The sequence below is a fragment of the Lingula anatina genome, chromosome 2 (assembly GCF_051362555.1).
Source record: "Lingula anatina isolate TDL-2025a chromosome 2, LinAna3.0, whole genome shotgun sequence".
In the NCBI taxonomy this organism is placed as follows: Eukaryota; Metazoa; Brachiopoda; class Lingulata; order Lingulida; family Lingulidae; genus Lingula; species Lingula anatina.
The window spans coordinates 10,893,135-10,913,483 of record NC_141768.1 but is presented as its reverse complement, the minus strand read 5'-3'; the positions used below and the strand labels follow the sequence as shown (position 1 = coordinate 10,913,483).

Sequence of the window (20,349 nt, the reverse complement as noted above, 5' to 3'; positions counted from 1 at the left end):
TTCCTTGAGATGTGTTATCTATATAGCATATATGCTTTAAAAAGGGAAAAAACAGCACAACTTTTTGAAAAATGATCTGATCAAGCTGGTTTTCAAACTTGGCCTATATTTGACGAAAATTAGTCAGTTATGTAAGTTTGAAGACAAAAGAAAAAATGGTTTTCCACTTATCGAGTCATCACTGAAAGTGCACGTGCGACAAGGGCAACTACAGACGTAGGTGATGGCTATAGGTGCAGACACATCTGTGTCTGTACATAAAAATGTTTAGTTGTGCATTATGATAGATAGCTTTGAAAAATTTATTGTCCCAGTTGATTGACATGATAGTGAAAGAAATTGTCTAAAACTCCTTGAAGGAGGAACCCTATATAAAACAGGAGACTACTTGGGAGGGCTCATTTTTAACATAGGGGCAAAATTCAAAATCACATTTGGATTTACCATACACGATATATTGGACTTCCACATCACTTAGCTCTGGACATTATTTGAAGTTGTCACTGAGCTTGAAATGAAATGGTAATGATACCAATAACCACACCCACTTCAGTCTCAGCTCTACATCGTACATCATAGAAAATCAAAATTTCAGTCTTTACGGAATTTTATGGATGATTGGATTACACAATTGTGTCAGAGTCTCAAACCAAAGACATTTAATGGGGTAAAGGTTATTAGCATAAACAAATGAGTTTTATTTTCGATGTAATTAAAAAGGTTGTATTTACTTGCATGAGCCCCGGATCTAGCAAGAGCAGCTGCAGTGTCCAGGAGCACTTCCAGGTGAAACTGATGCTGTGGATATTCCTTGTCTCTGTTAAAAAAATACTCAGTATATTTAGTATTAAATCGCAAAAATGTTTCCTTTAACTTATCAATAAATTATGCTTAGGAAGAGATTGTTACGTCTGGAAATTCATTCAATATTAAAATTATGTTGGGTATCAGTGGTAACTTTATCAATGTATCAATGACAAAGATAACAACAGACACAGGTAATGATTATATGTACAGATACACTGTGTCTGAACATAATAATGACAGTCTTTTTAATTTTAAATCCAAGTTTTGAAATCAATATCTACAAGGATGTAATATTTCCGAGTAATCACGAGTAATCACAGATTATTTGATCTGCTTTGGATCACACATTACTACACTTATACAGTGAATATTTGTATTTACAGTAATCCAAAGAAGTGCTTCATTGTCTCCAGGTCAGTTTTTATGCTGCAGCTGTGTAGAGCTTGTTCTAGAGTTCTCTCTGTCACACCAAATGTTGACATCATTTTTTCCACCAATCTTCTGATATATTCTGGTTTTGTTGACTTGAGAATGAAATAAAAACCCTTTTAACACATAAATACTCACAATGCACAAAAGCATGAATAATAACTGGAAATACTTAATAATCTTAGCAAGTATGGTAACATTTCTAGTAATATTAATATTAGATTGTTTTAATTAAGACCTTGAGAGAGAGAGAGAGAGAGAGAGAGAGAGAGAGAGAGAGAGAGAGAGAGAGAGAGAGAGAGAGAGAGAGAGAGAGAGAGAGAATTCTTACTGGTTTTCCGATGATTATTCTTGACAATTCATTAATATTCTGTTTAATTTCACCAACTGGTAATCTATCACGTTGCCACTTTTCCACCAATTCAGACATATCTGCCATGGAAATAGCCTGTTTTTTCAAGATTTTCATCTGTAATGTAAAACAGTTGATTTAACAATAGCTAAGCCAGATTATATCTACATATATATTTTTTCATATCAGTTTAACTTGTAACTAAATGAAAACAACCAAACAAAAAACAACAACAAAGCAGCACCAGTTGTCAAATGGACAGGCAATGATAACAAAACAAGAGTTAAATATCCATTGGGAAACAAACTGGCACTTGTGTAATATCAAAAATTTGTTTAGCCATTTTACTTACATGTAACCTAGTGCTGTTAATTGCTTTTAGTAATTTTGTAAATATAAAGGGACACATGTATAATTTTGGTTACAAATTAGTAGTACATCTTGACAATGACTTTGAACTAACAATGGTTCTATGATATTTGTACCAAAATTACAATAATTTAAAAATATGTTCATGCAGAGGCTGATATTCAGATAACATTACAATCAGGGTATACAGGTTATAACTTTGCGTGAATATGTGGTGGTAGGTTTAGTCTATTCTTTCTTCCATTACATCATACTATAAATTATAGGGTCACATTTTAGTCTTCAAATCATGTTTGCAAAAGGTTACTAAGTTTTTTTGTTTTTTATTGGGCCAAGCTCTAGAAGTTCCCTACAGTAGGGGCCTACATACATTTTGAAAAGTTTGTCATCTAATATGGCCGCGTTTTCCAGCTCAAACATAAAGGTAATGCATCAGCTGGTTCAAGACAATGAAATGATCAAGATTTAACTGACAATAACGCTCTCAATTTAATATTTAGTTTAGCTGCTTATATATTTAATGCTTTTTTATTAAGAAAAGAAATTTTAGATCACTGACAAAAATTAATAATCCTTAATACTTCTCACGGACTTTACTATTATTATTATTATTATTATCATTATTATTAGGATTCCCCATAGGGGAATACTATTGTTTTTCCTGTTCTTCTACTTCTTATTATTATTTTTCGTCAAAAAATTTCTTTCTAAAATTCTGAAAAAAATCCATACTGATAGCCTATGAAAAGTTATTCCGGTCCACCCAAGTTTTTTGACCTTGACCTAATTTTCAAGGTCACAGAGCCTTTTAAAGTGAAATTTTTGCAAATTTCAAAATGCAATATCTAGAATTTTCAACATTTTGACAAATCCTTTCATAGGTGAGGTCACACAATAATTCTATATCAAGTGACCTAATTTTAGGAAAGTAGGTCAGGTCAAGGTCAACCTATTGCAAAATATGCTCCAGGAGGTTGACACTCGGCAGGGGGTAAACCAGATGTCACAGAGCCACAAGGATGATGTAAAAAGTTGCCATAGATATCTATCCAGTGCAGTCGCTAATAATTTGATTGATTAGTTTTTTAATATAGATTTTTAAATATTAATAATTTCACAGAAATAGTGACTTTGTCAATTTCTCCATGAAATATTGATTTTTTTGTGATAACAAGCTACAGTAAACTACCCCAAACATATACCCAACACCCCCAAATCAAATGTCAAATTTGACCTTGACCCTCATTTTCAAGGTCATTCAGCTATTTCATGGAGAAATATTGAAGTGGCCTAAAAGTGATGTTTTGTTGCCCCCCCCCCCCCCCCAATTCCCACATGCTCTTTCAGAATATGGGGTCAAATTTAACCCATGACCTTCACATGACCTTGTAAGAGCGTTTCCACACCTATTTTGCAGGGGAATCCTCCGCCACTGGCCTAAGCCAGTTGCAGTCTAGTTATTATTAGGATTCCCCATAGGGGAATACTATTGTTTTACCTGTTATTATTATTATTATTATTATTATTATTATTATTTTTCGTCAAAAAATTTCTTTCTAAAATTCTGAAAAAATTCATACTGATAGCCTATGAAAAGTTATTCTGGTCCACCCAATTTTTTTGACCTTGACCTAATTTTCAAGGTCACAGAGCCTTTTAAAGTGAATTTTTTGCAAATTTCAAAATGCAATATCTCCTAGAATTTTCAACATTTTGACAAATCCTTACATAGGTGAGGTCGCACAATGATTCTATATCATGTGACCCAATTTTAGGAAAAGTAGGTCAGGTCAAGGTCAACTTATTGCAAAATATGCTCCAGGAGGTTGACACTTGGCAGGATGTAAACCAGATGTCACAGAGCCACAAGGATGATGTCAAAAGTTGCCCTAGATATCTATCCAGTGCAGTCGCTATTAATATTGACAATTGACTGATTAGTTTTTTTAATATAGATTTTTAAATATAAATAATTTCACAGAAATAGCGACTTTGTCAATTTCTCCATGAAATCCTGATTTTTTGTGATAACATGCTATAGTAAACTACCCCAAACATATACCCAACACCCCCAAATCAAATGTCAAATTTGACCTTGACCCTCATTTTCAAGGTCATTCGGTTATTTCATGGAGAAATATGGAAGTGGGCTAAAAGTGATGTTTTGTTGACCCCCCCACCCCCAATTTCAGAATACGGGGTCAAATTTACCCCATGACCTTCACATGACCTTGTAAGAGCATTTCCACACCTATTTTGCAGGGGAATCCTCCGCCACTGGCTTTAGCCAGTTGCAGTCTAGTTATTATTATTATTATTATTATTATTATTATTATTATTATTATGTACTATGGGCCGGAGGCCTTGAAAAACTGAATAAATTATACTCTTATACTCAATGGGAGTAAAGAACAATAGTGCGCCACTGCAAGTGGCTACTAACGATATATAGATGGTGTAGATGTGGATTCCTGTTTTCAATTGCGGAAACATCACCCTTTTGTTTCTTTTTATATTTTACTAGTTTCTTGAATTGTTTTGCTTTTCAATGGCCATTAATTCAAAACTCCTTTTTAAACATCTCTGATTTAGACCTTCTCCAAGTCCCAAAGTTCATTTACTTATTGCAATTTTGATCAAACCATGAGTCTTACTTTGCACTTTTTTTTTTTAAGGGTCAAATTTGTAGCATACTCCATAATGCCTGGGAATTCCTTCACTGCACTATTAACTCCCACATCATTATAAGCAAAGGGCATGCACTCAAAATCTTCAATTTTTTGTTTAATTTCTACACTAATGAAACTCTCTGCAAAGGCTGTCCCCAGATAGAGCTGCTTTTGATATGGGTCCTTTCATATTGGTGTGCTTTAAACTTGTAAGACTTTTTCATTTCAAAGACACATTTTTTCCAAAAATTAAATGCAATTAATGGGATTTACACAGAAATATATCTGAAAGGCTGTGAACCGATACCCATTAACAGACCTCATAAACCATAACTGCTGTTTGCTTATACAAGCCTTAGACTCCATTCCAATAACTAGATAGATCTAGCTGGATTGACCCATCTCCTAGGAGTTTCTTGCTAAATTGCATTCAGCTTAAGCGATTCTGATGTCTGGTACGCCTACTGAAGCTGTAAGGGGGTAATTAACTATCATTTGGCAGGTTCAGTATTCATTTTCATTTTCATATTTCATCATAATTTTTTTTTCTGACAACTGCACTGGGTGGCGCCAGAGATAGGGCCAAATGGAAAGAAGTGACTGTGGCCTTATGTCCCACACGGGACGAAGAGGAATGATGATGATGCACTGGGTGGTAAAAAAATAAAACTTTGCTATTTATGTTATGTAGTTTTTTGATAAAACTGGGGTCTATCTTCTCTCCCATCCCCCCTCCATTTTTTAACCTCCAGGAAAATTTAGAGTCATCCATATTTAAACTTGATATTATTAAGTCAGAGGCAGTTTGTAATCTCTAACAATACAAACTAGGCTGCAAGTGTCAAAACATAACAGACAGCCAGTTGGTCAGATATTGTGCCATCATAATGCCACATTCTTGTGGGGGGGGGCAAAAAGGTTTGTGAACAAGCAAAAATTCATAAAAAGGTATGTAACTTCTAGAAAAAACTGTTCAAGCCAGCTTTTTTCCAAACTCAAAGTTTATTTTAATATTTCCAGTAAGTTTGAGAATAATTAGTTACATGGTTTATCATTTATTCTGTTTTTGAGTAAAAAGTGCTTGGCAAAGACAACAGCAATGGCAAAGACAGATGCAGATAAAGACTGACACTGTGCTTGTATAAGTATACTTCTGAGAAATGTTGTTGATGTTGCAGGTTATTTCAATATTTTTGGGCAGTCTTAATTATGTTTAACCTTCAAGGTAATGTCTTACCCCAAACTTTCCTTCAACATCTTCTGCTCCATTCTTTTTTGCCTCCTCTCTCAGCTGCCTTAGCTGTACTATATCATCTGGATTACCCAGCAATAAAACCTCTACCATGAAGGATAGAGCATTTTCCCAACGATGACTTAGCACTGAAACATGGCAAACAAAGCTGTTATACAGACAGGCAAATCAATGTCAATAAAACTGATAGAATAAGTGACACAATTACAGGTCCACCCAACTACCAGACTCGGCACCGAATGATCCTGAATTCACCCGTAGATCAGACCACACTACCCGTTTTCAAGGTGTGTGTCAGATCGCATTACACAGTATCAGACGCGACACCACTCTTGCCTAGTACGCGATGTGATAGTGACGATTCTCAGCGGGATTGAAAAGCATTGCATCACCACTCAAAATTTGTTCAGGGAATGATACTGTGTAATGCGATCTGACACACACCTTGAAAACGGGTAGTGTGGTCTGATCTACCGGTGAATTCAGGATCATTCGTGACGAGTCTGGTAGTTGGGTAGGCCTGAATTACTGTTTTAAAATGATAAACTCAAGTGTGTCAAGCTAAAATAGACCTTTAGAAGGCATGCCAGTGGTACAGTAAATGAAAGAAGATACATAATTTTAATATGAATGAAGGAATATATGGTTGATGGCTTACTATATTGATTGATGCATCTCTTCAGTAGGTACCTGCGCATCTCTGCACTTTCTGGTAAATCCACTGGTAATTTATCACAGCTCTGAAATATTCATACCTATGTATACATATACGTATGTTGAAAGTCTTCCAATTTTTCTCCTTTAACAGTCACCTCTTCCAATAGCAAGTCCATTCATACATTTCACACTGATTAATAATGGTAATTGTCCTACATTGCACCAGTATTCCCTACTTCCAATGTGTGTGTGTGAGTGCGTTTTTGGGCACACGGTGTGCACATGGTATGTATGAATGGAACTGTAATAAATGTGTGAGGAAGAGATGGCAACTTAATCGCAGTCGGATTTTTATGTATAATTTCTTGTTAAAAAAAAAACATTTTAAATGCAGTTCATGTGCCAATTTAAACAGTTGTGCTTGGTACAATGTAGCTGTTGTTTTGTAATAATTATTTGCAATTGTCAAGCTATTCCCCCTACAGCCTACTCCCACTTAGAATGCCTGAAGAATAGCATATATAAATCTTTGATACTGGGTAACAACAATGGGTTTTCATCTTTGACAGTCTGTCAAAATATTCCTTTGTTGGATTACAATGGGGGTTCTTTCATGTGAAAGGGGATGGATTCGTCTCATTAACAACAAACCATTTTGTGTTTCCAAGCATTGTTGTGTATTTTAAACTTTATAATTGTTAGCTGAAAATGGCACTAAAACAGCGCTTAAATCTGGGACACAGACAAACCAGTGTGTTTGCAGCTGAGCATATGGAAAAGAAAGCTCTCAGAATAATGTTATGTTTTTTTGTCATCTCAGGGAGCATTTGCAGCATACACACTATTAGACAAGAAACAAAAATTGCTCTTCGACACAAATTTTGATGGGTGAAGAAAAAGGCTTGTGGCGTGTTGCCATCGTTTCCATTTTCCACGTCAGTACAAAGTATTACCTCCCAAACACGTTAACTATACAAATCGTTCAATTTTGGGAGTTAAATGCCTGAAATGCATGCACTCTGCTTTTCATATAACAACGCGTAAGGAAATCCTGTCACCTGAGCATGTAATCACAGATGTTATGACCCAATCCTTTTTCTGCTTCCTTCAGACAAGCGAAACAGCAAAACCACAGCTAGTGTGTATTTTAATTTTCCCATTCAGATTTGGCCCAGGGTCCTAGCATAAATAGTGGAGATTTTCACTGATGATATAATAATAATAATAAATAAATATTAAATGAGACTAATTAAATTAGCTATATCCAGTTCCAACTATTTTTTGCATGTAATTCATGAAAAATGATTTCATGTAATCGCTGTATAATCGCCAATTCAAGATCACAGCATGCTTTTCCAACTCTGTAAAGTTAAGTGTACTATTTCCTGATAATTTTTGTGTGTGTTTAATGTTACATTTCCAAAAATTTATGAATATAAAGCAAAATACCATGCACATTCTAATTGGAAAGTGGGATCACAAGATCAGCACCATGTCGAAATTTAAATGCCCATGTCCAATTGTTGTTATCCAGTATTGTGTTACCCAGTATTGCAGACACATGATATATTAATCAACTACTATGACACACACTTGCAAGAGCCTTGCATATCCTGGACCCCAGTGTCTTGCCCAGTGTAGTGGTTTTTCCATTTCAATGATATTCCTTGACATCATATACCTGTATGCTGGAATAGAAACAAAGTGTTTCACATTAAAGCTCTACCTTAGTAACTCTATTTATAACTGACATATCCATTAAAACACCAACAGCACACAAAAACTGGTTATTGTGCTTGACATTTCAGCATAACAACAAACCAAGCCTTACATTCAAATCAAAATCTAATTTGATTTCTGGTCAAGTTTCAGTGAAAGGAGTTGGTAATTCATGTATAAACATCATGTCTAGTGCCAGGGGCGGATTGAGACTGTCTTCTGGGTCTTCCGGAAGACGGTCAAATTTCTACGTTTACATTGATGAGTACCTAATTTTTTTTCTGTCGGAAGACGGTCAAAAAATGGAGGATGGACCAACAAAGATATTGTGGAAGACTATCAGAAAATATCTCTGGATCCGCCCCTGTAGTGCAGTTGTCATATTTTTATGTCAAGACTTACTTGACAGAAAATCTCTGTCCAGCAGACCATGCTGTACAACTGAGAAACTTTCCTTGAAATCAGATGTTCCCAGTACCTCTAACAAGTAATCCATTAATCCTTCCATTTTCTGAATGTCTCTGAATGAAAGTTGTATACCATTTACATTAACATTAACAAACAATTTCTAAAGCTTTTTTTAAATAAATTTCTTGCATCATGAGTAAGAACTCCAAAATGATATATTTTATATTTTCCGATTGGCCACATTCATACATACTTAGTAAAAATGGAAAGTATAATATGGGTTGTTTCAAAAATACTCACACTTTCAGACTTGCAGAAAGAATAACTTTAGACAGTGCTATTGTGTCAGATGATCTTTTCTCTTCGAAGACTTGTATCAGGCTTTTGGCAACATCCAAACAATTGCCTTGAGAAGCCATCAATTGTGTTACTGCAGCACAAAAATTGTCAGAATCCTCTGCCAAAGCTTTGGCAACATCTGGAACAACCAAAACAAACAAATCAGATTCAAAATTACTACTAAGCCTCAGCTAGGAGCAAAACTCTGCTCCTCTAGGCCTGTAGAACAATGCATTTCCTCTGGCTTGACAGTAAGTTTAATATTCAACTTGTAAGAAGAATGTGTGCCTTTTCCTTTCTGTACTAAATTGTAAAGTATAAGGTCAACAGTACAGATTACAGAGTGCAGATATAGATCAAGCTCAGGGGGGTGTCCCTGCACACCCACTGCATTCCTAATTACTGTATATGTCATTTTATAGATTTTCAAAGAACACTCAACTTCTTTCTGCAAAAGACACTCTCATATACAATCAAAATAACTGGTGAAATACTTGGTTAACTGACACAGCACTTGGTTATTCCTAAAGTCTTCTTCAGTTAACTTACAGTCTTTAAGTGCATCTCTGTCCCCATCCTCCATCAAAAGTGCCATCACTTTTGGAGCCAATGCAGAATCTGTAAACAGACCTTCCTTCAATTCTTCAAGCAGTACTTCTTTTCCATTCCTAAAAACAGGGTATATGTATTTAATGAAATGAACTGAAGGATCAGAAAGGCAAAAGCCACCTCCTGGGTATGTACCACCAGCTGGATTAGGCACATAAAAGGGATAATAACACACATTTAATATTTTAAGAGCTATAAAGAATTTTTTTTTTTGCGTTAAATGGCTAACACACCTTGAACATGTACATATTAAATAGTAACTCATCTAGCACAAAGGAAACACCAAGGTATACACATCAACTGGGAAAAGAAATGAGTCAATGTTTTTTAAATGCTTAAACTAATAAACATGCTGGTGGGAAAATAAAATGTACATTTATTAATACAACATTTTCTATGATTTTTCCCCTAATTTTGGAGATATAACATAAGTACTTGGAAAATTGAAAGAGTATTTCACATATTTTGTTTATAAACAAAATGTGGATGTATCTTTCCTTATAATGGAGATAAAATTCCTGAATTTTTTATCAGGTTTTTACCAAAGAAAGTCACTCAGCAAGCTTTAAGTACTGTAACAACTAAAATATGGTTTTGCAGATATAGAGTGAATAAGATATGGCAACAGAACCAGTTGTTTTTCTGAACAGCAGTGAAAATTCCTCATACTTACAATAAGGATAACTGATGCAATAAGGATAAGCTAATAACTGACATAATAAAACAACTTACAGTGATATTACTCTTCAAAGATTGAAAAAATTCATGAAAAACTAAGTTCAATGAATAGATAGACAGACATAAAGAAACTGACAAATGCTAATTTTATAAAGCTTCTAAATTGTTTACCTGTCAATAAGTACTTTGAAATATGCCCGCTCTGCTGCTGCACTTCCATCAGAGTATAGTGTTAAACTAGATTTCAGCGTTCCAAAAAAAGCTTTCAACTGGGTCAAATTGCATATGTCTGCCACCTCCTGCATAACTGACATCATCAAGGTGTTCCAATCTCCAACCGTGTCTGTACCTATGATATTTTCCTTTTCTTTGCGTAGAAAGCTTATTGCATCTGAATAAAGAATAAAGGATGTTACTGTCACTGGGTGCTTGTGTGTGCAAACTAATGCCTAAGTGGAATTGCTTTTTTTTTTTTTACAATTTTCTGAAACCGGAACTTACACGTAGTATAGCATAGGGTAGGCAACAAAGGTTTAAAAGTTATACAAATGCCAATTTTGATAAAAATCCCATGACAATGCTCTAAAAAATTGATTTAACATTGAATTAATTATGCAACATATGTGAGTTTATGTAGGTCAGATTTTTGTTCAAATTTCATTAAAAAAACACAATTTCCCTTTAACCAGATAGTGGTTCAACATCCAAAAACCAACATGCAAAAGTATTGAGAAAACATCAGTGACAAAATCATTTAATGTTTGAATCTTTTTGTTCATTCATATCCAGGTAACATGATTATCATTACTTTATTGACCATGCAAAGTGCATCAACACAAATATCTACTTACTGCTCTAATGCAAATCTACTTACCTTCTACACGATGGTGATTTACATAGAGTTGGACAATTTTCATGACATTCCCTATCATTAAATTTTCTTCATTTCTTGAAATAAAATGTAAAAACAAATGAATAATGTAGCATATGAGTAAAGCTCTCTTCATCTGGGTGGTATTAGTCTTTGGGACCATTCAGAATAAGAGAAGCCAAGTGCTAGCTAGGCCACGACCTAAATATGGTGGACCTACATGAAAGAAAGACCGCTTAATCCTGTAATGGTCTCTTCACCTCTCACACGTCTCCCCACACATCGTACCTGCAGAGGCACAGTAATTAAATCTCGGCTCAATTTAACCAGTCAAGGGATGACGCGTAGGGAGTGTGCAAGGCAGAGATACCATTACAGGTTTAAGGGGGCAATGTAGGTAAGAGATTTTCCCTTAAAATAAAGGTCTTAGTTTTTTTTTTAATTCCTGGCATATTCACTTAAAGTATCTTCAAAACATCTAATTATGCTTGAGACACAGCTCCAACTTCATCGTATGACGTAATATTGGGATTTTGGGGACAAAATTTTTAGACACCTCATTTTCTCAGGCACCTGGACAGCTATAAACATGCTTTTAATGGTATTATAAGACTTGGACAAAGTACTACAAAAGGGAGTCGGGGACTTTTCTTTAGAGACTTATTGTTGATATTATCTATAAAAACGTGAATTACATCAAAATATTAAGGAATTTTCACTTTCAAAGTCAATAAATTGGAAAAGAGAGGATCAATCAAAATTTCTTAAAAAGCACTTCTAATGCATACTTTTCTTAATTAGCATGGTGAATTTGGTCTCCCTCAGGTGTACAGGTAGACAGTTATAGCTCGCTCCGATAATGCTGTCTCGTCAATCTTGAAAGCGAAGAAAATGAGCAAAAACCCTTTCAGGGAGGTTAATTGTCCAAAATAGCAAATTAAATTGTTGACAGCTTTACCTGTTATCGTTCTGACGATCGCGAAGATAGGTACTCTATTGCCAGTTGAAATTAGCTTGTTTGCATGCATTTGGATGTCAGAAAATCTTCTTTTTGTATCAATCTCACCTCCTGTTAGTAACTTCAAGGGGTTACCGCTACCACTGCCAGAATGATTGACAGGCAATCAAGTAAGCTCTAACTACTCAACCAATCATGACAATTGACGCGGGGCAAGTATTAGGGATGCGCTCTAGGATGTGCACACATTAGCAGCATCGCAGGCAGTCTTGTCCATATTTGCGGAGCGAAAAATGGTTCTAAAACACGGTCGTGTTACAGGATGCCGATCGGACCATCAACAACAAGAAACAGTTGCAACCAGAAAGGCTTTGTTAGAGGAAATGTCTAAAGTTGGGTGAGTCAGGAAAAATTCTGCAATAATTGTTGAAGAAAAAAGCACCATGTCAGCCTAGAAAGTGGGTACATGCATCCAGACCTGTACCTCGCGGTATACCAGCATTAACGTTAAAAAAACTAGGGCTTATTCTCCAGCTCATATCTTATTAGTTAACAAAAAAATCGAAAGAGCATGTGTAACAACAAGAAGTTCAAGGGAAAACGCGTATTTCAAGCAAATCCAATGTGTCGGAAAAGCTCCCTCTTAGCACTGATCACAATCAAGAGCGACTATCAAAACAGCTTAAGTGGAACAATAGGCAATGCTTTGCCGCTCGCTGTTTATGACAAAGGGGGTATGGCGCATCCCCGTTCTATTGTTTCTTTAGTCTTGCTGATGCTGCTAATGTCCACCCACCAAGTTTACCCATGCCAACGGCCCTTGACAACGAAGGCGGGGCATAGACCAGGCCACCGGTGCCGATGTTTGCAGCATCAGAATCCTTATAAAAAACATTTTTTGTTCAAAATGTAAAAAATCTTATTCTGTTAAATGTTAGATACACATTTAACCAATAATTAGACATAAAAAACCTAAAATGATGATTTTTAGCCATATTTGGGTACATTGCCCCCTTAAGTGGTCTTCCTTTCATGTAGGTCTGCCATATTTAGGTCGTGGCGTAGCTAGCACACGGCTCTTCTCATTCTGAATGGTCCCTTTGTACTGATTGAATGTTAAGTTCAGCCCTGAAAAACTCAAATTATAATAATTATCATCATTATCGTTATTTTTGTCATTTATTAGCTGGATGATCTGACTGCCTGAATGCTTGCATTCAATGTGGCATTATTAATTAATATAAGCTTGTGACCCGCGTGGCTGGCATCCACCTATCACATGTAACCCTGTAGTTAGGTTTATATGTACTTGAATCTTTTTAATCTTTAGCCTAATTTATGGCTTTTGACTTCTATGTAAGCCAAGGATGCACATGAATTTCAAGTATATGAATCAATCTGGACACATCAAAAGGTAGACTGGAGTAGCTATGTACCACTAATGCCACAATTTAAGTCAAAATGACCCCCCAGACCATATACTTGTGTTAACAGGGTCATTCATATCTTTTTGTCAAACCAACTGAATAATCCAACACATGCACAAGCACGCACACACACACAAATTAAGGAACCATTGCAAGAGTAACCTACCTTTTTTCTAGCAGCTGTTCCACTTTATTCATGTCACTGGATACTTTGGAGAGTTTCTTATTAAAGTAGATTTCTTTCCTTACCTAAGACACGTGAAAAACATGGTTATAAGTAAGTGCAAACAATTTTTTTTCAAGTTAAAAGCACTCTTTAAGGGCTTTTGGCATGAAAATAAAATCATAATGTCTGAATTTCCAGGAGACATTGACAATTTTCAGAAGTTAATATTCATCACACTATTAAGTTCTAAAAACAATTATACTCTATAAATGTCTAGTTTTTTTATAATTACCACTAATTTTTAATTATCTACTATATATAACATGGACATTTATAAAATTTGTTTATCATTTGGCTTCATGCCCATGGGAGTTTAAAGTCCCACTTTAAAAATGCCAATGCATGAAAAAGATAATTTCAGAAAAATGTATAACTCCCAGAAAAAGAAGCCAATTAGACTGCTTTGCCAACTCAGGTATTTCAATGAGTCTTTTTTTGTAAGTCTGAGAATCATAAACAGTGGAGAATTTGAGGGGGCGGGGGGTTAGGGGGTCCCTTCGATTCCTAAAAAAAATCAGATCAATGATCCCCTCTTGAAATTAGAATTTTGACTAGCTGAATCATAGTTCTAAACTGTACCAAATGACACCCTCTAAAATGCCAATTTTTTTCAGGAGTCATTAAAGGTGACAGATGCAGGTGACAGTTATATGTACAGACACATCTGTATTTGTACATAAAAAACAGAAGTATACAGTACTGCCGTCTTAAAGACTTTCTTGTTATGACATTTGCGCTGTGTTGCAATGTTTGTATGTAAAAATACTCAAAAATAAACTAACAAAATATTGTCTGTTTCCTGCCTGTTTATTGAGGTCATCTTGATATGCTCTACTCAGCTTGAAAGACCCCTACAAAAATGAAGGATATCAATATATAAAATGCATTTTTCCTTTATTTTGATTTTCTGACCCAACATGCCTTTTTATAAAATATAGCTTCCTAGTAAATTAAAGGTAAATAATAATCATAAATGGAAAAACCAAGAAAAATATCTAATAACTTTAATTGTAGGGCATTCCCAAAAACTTTTTAGTGGAGGTGATTAATTGTAATCATGATTATAAAAAACATCAGGTGAAAATTTCAATTGATAAGTTAGCATACCAATTCGTAGTAAAGGTTTACTATAACTTGTCCTGTCTCCCTGCTTTTGGCTGCTTCAGAACCAAAGCAGCTATTAAGGACTTCCCTAATGAAACAGTCAAATTTCTCAGCCCTCACATCTTGTGATACCGTCAAATAAGCATCTTTTTCTACAAGATTGGCAAACTGAAAATATTTGAGAATAATTTAATATGTAATTGTTATCATATTTTATTAACTTTCATAAAAAATATTCATGATACTTTTACTTAAATGTCTGAAATGCAGCATGCCTCTTAGGGTGTTTATTTTATCATAGAATACAATTGGTTTCATATGACAAAACTAACATTTAACTAGAGGATCAGAGAGGCGATACCGCCTCCGAATATTGTACCACCAGCTGGAGCAAGCGCATTCGTATAGACCCCCACATACACAAAATAAGGGACATAGCCACCAGTTTTGTGCTTGACAAGCTGTAAAAATGCAATCAACAAGAATTTTTAAACTATTGCAAAAAATATATATGGTACAATCAAATTTAAGTTCTTCGTAAGGTAGGTCAAGGGTCAATTTCAAGGTCACAGTAAATTGCCAGTATATGACTTCCTATTCAAGTTCAAGAGTAACTATGGACCTATCTCTGTCAAGTTTGAAGTTAAAAGAGAAAGAAATTAGCAGAGTTCAGTTCATGATAAAAAGTAGGTCAAAGGTCAATTTCAAGGTCACATTTAGATTGCCAGTATATGACTTTCTATTCAAGTTCAATAGTAACTATGGACCTATCTCTGCCAGTTTTGGAGATAAAAGGGAAGCAAAATTTGCAAAGTTCAGTTTATGGTGAAAAGTAGGACAAAGGTCAATTTTAATGTCACATTTATAATGCCAGTATATGACTTCCTATTCAAGTTCAATAGTAACTACGGACCTATCTCAGCCAGTTTTGGAGATAAAAGGAAAGCAAAATTTGCAAAATTCAGTTTATGGTGTAAAGTAGGTCAAAGGTCAATTTTAAGGTCACATTTAGATTGCCAGTATATGACTTCCTTTTCAAGTTCAATAGTAACTATGGACCTATCTCTGCCAGTTTTGGAGATAAAAGGAAAGCAAAATTTGCAAAGTTCAGTTCATGGTGAAAAGTAGGTCAAAGGTCAATTTCAAGGTCACATTTAGATTGCCAGTATATGACTTCCTATTCAAGTTCAATAGTAACTATGGACCTATCTCAGCCAGTTTTGGAGATAAAAGGGAAGAAAAATTTGCAAAATTCAGTTCATGGTGAAAAGTAGGTCAAAGGTCAATTTCAAGGTCACATTTAGATTGCCAGTATATGACTTCCTATTCAAGTTCAAGAGTAACTATAGACCTATCTCTGTCAAGTTTGAAGTTAAAAGAGAAAGAAATTAGCAGAGTTCAGTTCATGATAAAAAGTAGGTCAAAGGTCAATTTCAAGGTCACATTTAGATTGCCAGTATATGACTTTCTATTCAAGTTCAATAGTAACTATGGACCTATCTCTGCCAGTTTTGGAGATAAAAGGGAAGCAAAATTTGCAAAGTTCAGTTTATGGTGAAAAGTAGGACAAAGGTCAATTTTAAGGTCACATTTATAATGCCAGTATATGACTTCCTATTCAAGTTCAATAGTAACTACGGACCTATCTCAGCCAGTTTTGGAGATAAAAGGGAAGCAAATTTTGCAAAGTTCAGTTTATGGTGAAAAGTAGGTCAAAGGTCAATTTTAAGGTCACATTTAGATTGCCAGTATATGACTTCCTATTCAAGTTCAATAGTAACTATGGACCTATCTCTGCCAGTTTTGGAGATAAAAGGGAAGAAAAATTTGCAAAGTTCAGTTTATGGTGAAAAGTAGGTCAAAGGTCAATTTTAAGGTCAAATTTAGATTGCCAGTATATGACTTCCTATTCAAGTTCAATAGTAACTATGGACCTATCTCTGCCAGTTTTGGAGATAAAAGGGAAGAAAAATTTGCAAAGTTCAGTTCATGGTGAAAAGTAGGTCAAAGGTCACTTTCAAGGTCATAGTAAGATTGCCAGTATATGACTTCCTATTCAACTTCAATAGTAACTATGGACCTATCTCTGCCAGTTTTGGAGATATAAGGGACTAAATGTTATAATTTTGGAGTTACCATAATGTGCCTTAAATTTCGTACAGAAAAAATTAATTAAAATAAAGAAAATGTCATTTTGGTCAAAATTCTTGAAATAGGAGGTGCTCTGAAGTTTCAGAAGTTCAAATTTGATGAAATAATGTCATTTTTGAACACAAGTTGTCTGCTTTGCCAAGCCTTATGTTTTATTTTTCCAGAGTTCAAAATTTATTATCCATTACCGTACTGCACATTTTGCTTTTACCACCAATATGTACTTTTTGATACAGCGTAACTCGAAAACCGTATGGAATACAAAAAAACCGAGACCACCTCCAGTGTTGGGCTTTACATGTTCTACAAAATGCAAAAAAGAATGGGTCTCTAGCATTAACGGTTCCCGAATTAGAGACAGTTTTCAGTTTCGGTATCTTATGGCCGCTACTCCCGTGAAAATGCACCGATTGACCCCAAATTCATGGAGATGAAAGATGACCTGAAGGGTAACACCTTCCAATAATATTATTGGTTAAGTCTGTGTGGTGTCTGAATAACAGGGCAAAAAAAATTTTTTTCGTAAAAAATTTCATTTTTTTGAAAATTTTGGCCCATTTGACCTTGAAGTAAAGGTCAAAGGTCAAATCCAAGGGTATATTTGAAATCTACACATATGACTTTTGGAAAGCCGTCTATAGAAATTTTTCCCATAACTCCTTCCGTAGGGTAGATAATTAGCATTTAATTTTGCCATTTTTAGACAAGGGTGCATTGCAATGAGTGCCACACCCAGACCCCAATACCGACAAAGCCCAAAATTTACGTGGAACGAGTTGAGATTATAGGTGACCTAAATCCATGAGATGGGTACGGGGGCCCTTACCGTCTAGGAGGAGAAGCGGTAACGGTAGCCGTCCGGCGGAGCCAACGGAGCCGGCGGAGCCGGCGGAGCCGGCGGAACGATCCGGACGGGACCGAAACCATGTGTACCGCCAGCGCTAACGCTGGTGGTACAATTAATTTTTCTTTATACACAGACAGGCTGTGCACTTTCAGAATTACACAAAAGAAGGTTCTGTAAATCTACACCAGCTTAAACCATATTTACAAGTATTGCAGGCTCCAAGTCCTTTGGTCTCTGAGATAGTTGCTGAACACTTTTCAGAATGATCTCCATACTTTGATCATCATGTACACCAGTGCCATGTTTGGTAGCTTAAAAAACAGAAAGGTTCCAATTATATCACTACCACCCACCATAATTGTGCCAGACCCATCATTGAGGAATTTCAAAAGACCATAATTATGACACAATTAATACTACTAAATTTCCTTTTATAATACTGACACCAAGAAACTATAACCATGCCATGCAAAATTGCAAAATATAAATCAAAGCCAAGAAAAACTGATAATACATTGCATTCACCTTACCACAAATACAGTATATATTTTGGCTAGCTTACCATGGTCTAATGCATCCTGTACACAGTCCCCATGGTTGGCCTTCATAGTAAATGTGTTTACTACATCCGACTCAAAACCAATTTCCTGAAAAAAATGTCACAAAATTCAATAACTTCCAAACCCTACAAATTTGAACTAAAGAATTTTTAAATAAATACACAAAGGAGGCTGTGAATTGTTGATAATTGAAAATGTGCCTCAAACAGATGATCACTTTAAGAGACAGATAATATGTACGTAATTAACATTACAACAGCAAGCACGACCATTTTAAATAATTAAAATGTGCAAGGATGAGACTGCCACTTAGTGAAAAAGTTGGAAAATATGGCATGGGGTCCAATTATACTTTTTTCGAAAAAATCTCATCCCTGCATGTGTGACACATCACTACATGTGAATAAATCAGCATACCTCTAACTTCTGGTTTAGAGCAACAGGATCTTTGTTGCATAACTTTAAGCTTCCACTGAAATGTTTACTAGAAAGCATTTTTGAAAGCATCTCTCTGGAGGGGTTCACATCTTTGAGAACTGCTAAGGTCTGGTAGATTCCTTAATTTAAAGAAAAAGCATCCTCAATTATTCTACTGTGGTCTTCCTTACATAATAACTCATTTGTAACATATGGTAATTTTGAAAGGTGGGTTTTATTGATTGAACATAGCATACTTCACTTACAATTCAATGCACTCCATTTTAACTAAAATATTGAATTCCTATGGGACTAATTATCACATACATGAACTAGAGGATCAGAGAGGCGATACCGCCTCCCGATATAGTACCACCAGCTGGAGCAAGCGCATTCATATGGACCCCCCCCCAAAAAAAAGAGACACCACCACCAGTCTTGTGCTTGACAAGCTCTATAAAATGCAATCAACAAGAATTCTCAAAATATGCAAAAAAAATACAACCAAAAATGGTACAATCAAAATTCAGTTCATCATAAAAAGTAGGTCAAAGGTCAATTTTAAGGTCACAGTAAATTGCCAGTATATGACTTCCTATTCAAGTTCAATAGTAACTATGGACCTATCTCTACCAGTTTTGGAGATAAAAGGAAACCAAATTTTACAAAGTTCAATTCATGATGAAAAGTAGGTCAAAGGTCAATTTCAAGGTCACATTTAGATTGCCAGTATATGACTTCCTATTCAAGTGCAATAGTAACTTTGGACCTATCTCTGCCAGTTTTGGAGATAAAAGGGAACAAAAATTTGCAAAGTTCAGTTCATGGTGAAAAGTAGGTCAAAGGTATATTTTAAGGTAACAGTAAATTGCCTCTAATGACTTTCTATTCAAATTCAATAGTAACTATGGGCGTATCTTTGCCAGTTTTGAAAGTATAAGCATTAAAAAAGTTGCAAAGTTCAGTTTAAGGTGTAAAGTAGGTCAAAAGCCAATTTCAAGATCAGAGTAATATTACCAATATATAACTTCCTATTCAACTTCAATTGTAAATATGGACCTATCTCTGCCAGGGATGGAGCTAAAAGGGAAATAAATTAGCAGAGTTCAGTTCATGATAAAAAGTAGGTCAAAGGTCAATTTCAAGGTCACACTCAGATTGCCAGTATATGACTTCCTATTCAACTTTAATAGTAAATATTGACCTATCTCTGCCAGTTTTGGAGATATAAGGGATAAATGTTACAATTCTGAGTTACAATAATGTGCCACCACAATGTACTTTTTAATACAGCATAACACGAAAACCGTATGAAATACAAAAAAACGGAGACCACTCCCAATGTTGGGCTGTACATGCTCTACAAAATGCAAAAAAGAACGGGTCTCTAGCATTAACGGTTCCCGAATTAGAGACAGTTTTCAGTTTCGGTATCTTATGGCCGCTACTCCTGTGAAAATGCACTGATTGACCCCAAACTCACGGAGATGAAAGATGACC

The 20,349-nt window shown here is 35.4% G+C and overlaps 1 protein-coding gene across 5 annotated transcripts in view; it reads right to left on the bottom strand.

Moving 5' to 3' along the window:
* LOC106171916 (uncharacterized) overlaps nt 1–20,349 on the bottom strand; it is a 42,685-nt gene that overhangs the window by 7,941 nt on the left and 14,395 nt on the right. For 4 of the 5 annotated variants that reach the window (XM_087007122.1, XM_087007118.1, XM_087007120.1 and 1 more), the window contains exons 14-30: nt 18,850–18,989; nt 18,435–18,519; nt 18,077–18,183; nt 14,878–15,042; nt 14,553–14,621; nt 13,711–13,793; nt 11,163–11,236; nt 10,460–10,679; nt 9,551–9,669; nt 8,963–9,140; nt 8,657–8,775; nt 8,129–8,223; nt 6,537–6,618; nt 5,864–6,006; nt 1,568–1,705; nt 1,189–1,331; nt 732–817 (exon numbers count right to left, since the gene is read on the bottom strand). In XM_087007122.1, the coding sequence (XP_086863248.1) occupies nt 732–817; nt 1,189–1,331; nt 1,568–1,705; nt 5,864–6,006; nt 6,537–6,618; nt 8,129–8,223; nt 8,657–8,775; nt 8,963–9,140; nt 9,551–9,669; nt 10,460–10,679; nt 11,163–11,236; nt 13,711–13,793; nt 14,553–14,621; nt 14,878–15,042; nt 18,077–18,183; nt 18,435–18,519; nt 18,850–18,989 (2,046 nt within the window). The remainder of the gene's footprint in view (nt 1–731; nt 818–1,188; nt 1,332–1,567; nt 1,706–5,863; nt 6,007–6,536; nt 6,619–8,128; nt 8,224–8,656; nt 8,776–8,962; nt 9,141–9,550; nt 9,670–10,459; nt 10,680–11,162; nt 11,237–13,710; nt 13,794–14,552; nt 14,622–14,877; nt 15,043–18,076; nt 18,184–18,434; nt 18,520–18,849; nt 18,990–20,349) is intronic. The other variant, XM_087007123.1, reaches the window with a different exon arrangement.